A 5,000-nucleotide genomic window follows, 5' to 3' on the forward strand; every position below is an offset into this window, starting at 1 on the left:
TGGCCGTGGAAAACAACTTTAGTAGTTTTTTTGTCCGTAACTGAGCTTCGTACATGAGGCCCCTGATGCCCACTCTACCACTAAAGCTACCTGTCTGTTTGTCTGTGTGTCTGTATGTCTGGTCAAACCTCGATAGCCTATTGACCTTTGCAGTAACCCTTGCTCTCCTCGCCCCAGCCGTAGCTCAATTGGCTGGGCACTCGACTGCTATGCCGGCGACACAGGTTCGAATCCGGCCTGGGTCCTTTGCCGAACCTCCCCCGTCTTTCTCAATTATCAGTCTGTCTGTCTGTCTGTCTGTCTGTCTGTCTGTCTGTCTGTCTGTCTGTCTGTCTGTCTGTCTGTCTGTCTGTCTGTCTGTCTGTCTGTCTGTCTGTCTGTCTGTCTGTAACTTGATAGCCTATTGACCTTAGCTTATTGACAGTAACCCTTGCCCTCTTTTACCCCAGGCAACCTGCTTTTTACCCCAAGCAACGCTCTGTTTCTGCCCCACCCTGATGCCAACTCCACAACTCTACCACTAACCTGTCTGACTATCTGTCTATTTACAGTACAGTACAGTATAGCTGCAGTACAGTACAGTACTGTACAGTAGCTTTACAGTGACCCTTGCCCTCTTCTCCACACCGCAGCCTGTCCCAGTACAGCGATGAGAACATGATGGAGCCGGGTAACCTGGCCATCTGCTTTGGCCCCACCCTGATGCCCACTCCGGAGCTGCAGGACCAGGTGTCCTGCCAGGCGCACGTCAACGAGGTCATCAAGACCATCATCATCCACCACGAGACCATCTTCCCCGACCGCAAGGAGCTCGACGGCCCGCTCTACGAGAAGTGCATGAGCGCCACAGAGTATTGGTGAGGGCTTTGTGTGTGTTTTGGAGAGTGTGTGTGTGTGTGGGGGTGGGGGGGGTTTGGATAGGTGGTGTGTGTGTGTGTGTGTGTGTGTGTGTGTGTGTGTGTGTGTGTGTGTGTGTGTGTGTGTGTGTGTGTGTGTGTGTGTGTGTGTGTGTGTGTCTGTGCGTCTGTGCGTCTGTGTGTGTATGCATGTGTGTGTTTGTGTCAGTAAAACCATCTTCATCAAGCACATGTTTGGTTTTTTGTTTGTTTATATGATGTGTGTATTTTTTCTGATGATGGCAAGAAAACATATGACTAGTTTGAATAGAAAACATATGACTAGTTTGATGTTTGATGACTAGACTTGATGTTATTTACTGTAGAATGTGAGTCAGGGCTGGACTGGCAATCTGGCAAACCGGGCAAAATCCCGGTGGGCCGACGCCCCCAGAGGGCCGGTGATGTCGGTTTTTAAAGATAAGGCCACACCAATTTAATTTGTTGGTTCTCGGATTCGCCGCTTGTATTTTGTATCAAAATGGGAAAAAAATCAGTTTCAATACCCCAAAAAAAGAAATCGCTTAAAAAAACCCCGAAGACTGCATGTTTTCATGAACGGAGAGGTGTCTGTTTAGTAGTTGGAGGTCATGTGACGTAGAGAACCAATAAAATCACTCCTTTCAACATGCCGATTACGACTAGCGAATCAGGAAACGCGTTACATTCAAATGGTTTTACAGACAAACATGCAATGGCAAGTTGAAGCCCCTGTGGGTTAGCAGTAGCAGCGGTGAAACACAGTATGGCTCTTAGTGGAATTAGTGGAGTGGGATAGCAGTTTAAAAAAAGTAATACAACAACTATGGTCCCGCTTGGAGGAAGCAACCCCCCGGGTTACCGGTAGCTTAATTTCTCCCCCTTCCTCGTTCACAGGCAGCCCGACGTTTCAGAATAGAATGTTCGACTTCGCTCAACTATCCGAGTTCACATGTGCCAGCGAGTTTTGTGTTCTCAACCAGGCGAGTTTTGCAACGGACGAGAGAGTTACTATCACGGTAGAAACAGCAAAATGACTTGAGGATATTTTAAACACGAGAGAGTCACAATCACGGGGGAAAACTAAATGGCCACACAAAAACGCATTGCCACACAAAAACGCAGACGCAGCGCACTAGTGCTGTCGTGTCTGTTCGTAGCGCTTGCTAAGATACCACACTCATTATGCAGAGGGAGAGCGCTCAAAAACGGGCAAATAGACAAAACCCAATTCACCTCAGATTCCACTGTAAACATAGGCTAGGCTATTTGTGCCTAATGATTTTAAAAAGTATGACATTTTTAGCAGGGTTTGTTAAAAAAAAAAAATCCATCCATCCATCCATCTATCTTCATATTGTAACTCTGTAGGCCTACTTGTGCCGTGTGCATAGCCTTATTGCAGAAAAGGCTGGTATGTTGATCTTACTAGTCAAACACATACTGCCTAAAAGGCTACTAATTTGGTCTTTTCTACCAGCCAAACTGCTTGTAGTCAAGATGTGTTAGTTAGGTAGCCTACTGTCATGTCTTTTATAAAGAGCACATTTGGAAGACTAGTCTATAGCACATGAAATGCTCCAGGTCTTTTAAAATATAGCAACAATAATATAATAATAATAATTATTATTATTATTATTATTATTATTATTATTATTATTATTATTATTGTTGTTGTTGCTATTATTATTGCTATTGTTATTATTTTAATTATTATTTTTTAAAGCTGAGTGCGTGTGTGTATGGGGTGGTGAAAACATTTGGGTGCACATACATTTTGTGCTGGTGCACCTAAAAAAATGTTTAGGCGCACCAGTGCAACCAACGCAAAAAGTTAGTCTGGAGCCCTGAAGTGCCAAGAAAAAGTCAAGAATCTGAATCAGATTGGACTGTTTGTTTTGTTAAAATTTAATTACTGTAACTTTTTCTGTTACTAGTAGTATTTTGTGCACATTCTGTACTCAAAGAGATTCTGTACTCAGTGAGATTACATTATTTTTGGTCTTTTATTTTATTGATTTTGGGACTTGTGCTTGTTGGTCACTGTTGTAAGTGGTCTAACATTCTAAAGTTGTACTTTTATAGCTTGTAATTCCATTGATATGGTCACAATGCTGTATTTGCTGTCTTGTTCAATGAAGACTGCGGTTTCAGACTGTTGAATCATCTCAGTTTATTCAAACCAGATTAATATAATAATTGCCCTATGAGCTAATTTTGTGCCTGGTCTATTTGGCTGCCTTAATTCCCTTCTACACTGTCCTTCTCCATGTCCAGGTGTTTGCCTGTCTTGCACCTTCCTTTGGAGGTCCATGTGAGGCTGATATACAGGTGGTATAACATAACAGTCTCCTTATTACATCCGTGGCATTACCACACGACTTTTTTTTTTTTTTCGCCCTCTCGCTTCAACTTTTTCCTGAAAAAATCCGAGAACCAACAAATTAAATTGGTGTGGCCTAATTGTTATTAATGTTTTTAAAAAAAATGTGACCGGCGGCCCACAATTTCGTGCTGACGGCCCTCGGCCCTCCTCCAATGACATCAGCCCACACATAAAGGGGGTAGAGGGAGGGGGTGTCCCATTGGTGCATCTGAGTCGGACTTAACTATTCATTGCGGCCCCACCCCTACCCTGCATTACGCGCGCAAATTTGAGACACAAGCGATGGAGAGACGAAAACTAAAAGGTGGTGTGGAAAAGCTTGCGGAAAAGGGATAAAAAAAACTTGCAGCAGAGGCAAGATAATGTGTTCACGCATGTAGTGTTGTAGCAGCAGGAGAGGGACAACAACTTCTGCATGTTGGAAGTGAAGGAGCACGCTAGGAGACAGCAGGTGAAAAGCGGCAGTAGTAGCCTCTACGAGCCCTGACAGGTATGAGTCAAGTCAAGATCTGTTCTTTCAAACTTTAGGATATTCCATGCCTCTCCCCAACTTCAGCATTAAACATTATTATTGAATAAGCCATAAATTTCCATCACCATAAGTGTGCTTGAGTGCTTTGAACCGGTTGCACGACTCACGGACAAATGCAATTGAGAAGACAAACATTCCATACACCAAACCACTGACGTGGATAATATTAACAATATAGTAGCCACGGCCACGGCAGTGTACCAAATGCGTTTCGAAGACTGTCAAACTCGTGCCTACCCTCGCTAAATATTCAGCGATTGTTTGCGTAGCCTAATCACATTTACCACGCAGTGAAAATGTCCATAGGCTATGTCGTGTAATGGTTGTCGCGTCTCGCGTGTGGAAAAGAGTTTTATATGTAGCCTACCACTTTCAGCACTGCTCATTTTGAAACTTCAGTATGTTAATGCTTTCTTAACATATTTGACACACTAAATCATTGTGGTGATAGGCTACAGTTCATGATTTTCTTTCTATTAAAGTAGCTTCCTTATGCAATGAGAGATGCATTTTGATAACAGGAAATTAACCCCTCTTCTAATGCACCTGAAACCCTCAATTTAACATTAATCTATTGGTCAATTTATGAGTAGGCTATACACTGAATACTATATTAATTTGAATATTTTGCAAGTGCTGCATAGGCTACATTGTGATAAATAATCTATCTCCCTCTTCTCATCTAGTCAAACCAGGCCAGGATGAGGTTGAGTTAGAGAGAGCAGTAGAGTAGGCCTAGATTACTTTTGCTGTGAGTGTGGTCATCTATTGCATTTCTAAACCACTGCCCAAACTAAGATTCATTTTAAATAAATAGTTGATATAGTCAGCGCACATTTCCTGGTGTTTTCTGGTAGCTGAAAGAGAGATTCATGCATGAATATTGCGCCTTTTCGCATAGGCCGCTTGGTCAATAAGTAGTCGGATGTGCTCCGCTGATTATGAGGGGCCGGTCTGGGCCAAAATTGCCCGGGCCATTTTGTTCTCCCAGTCCAGGCCTGATGTGAGTCCTCTCCTCATCTTATTGGCGTACATGCAGGACCGTATTAAGACATTGTGGTGCCCCCTGGTCACTACACCTCGCAGGTGCCCCCTTTATGAACAATATTTATGAAGTTTGTGTTATGTGGTGCCCCCTACCTGGCTGTACGTAAATGGTTGGTTTCCCTGGGCGCTGTGCCACTGGCCCTTACGTTGCATTCACACC

General features: G+C 43.5%; 1 protein-coding gene across 1 annotated transcript in view; it reads left to right on the forward strand.

The window, feature by feature from the left end:
• Positions 1–5,000, forward strand: part of srgap1b (SLIT-ROBO Rho GTPase activating protein 1b) — a 123,855-nt gene that overhangs the window by 109,123 nt on the left and 9,732 nt on the right. The window contains exon 17 of the mRNA XM_063211854.1: positions 633–857. Coding sequence (XP_063067924.1) covers positions 633–857 — 225 coding nt within the window. The remainder of the gene's footprint in view (positions 1–632; positions 858–5,000) is intronic.

This window comes from Engraulis encrasicolus, chromosome 12, assembly GCF_034702125.1.
Source record: "Engraulis encrasicolus isolate BLACKSEA-1 chromosome 12, IST_EnEncr_1.0, whole genome shotgun sequence".
NCBI lineage: Eukaryota > Metazoa > Chordata > Actinopteri > Clupeiformes > Engraulidae > Engraulis > Engraulis encrasicolus.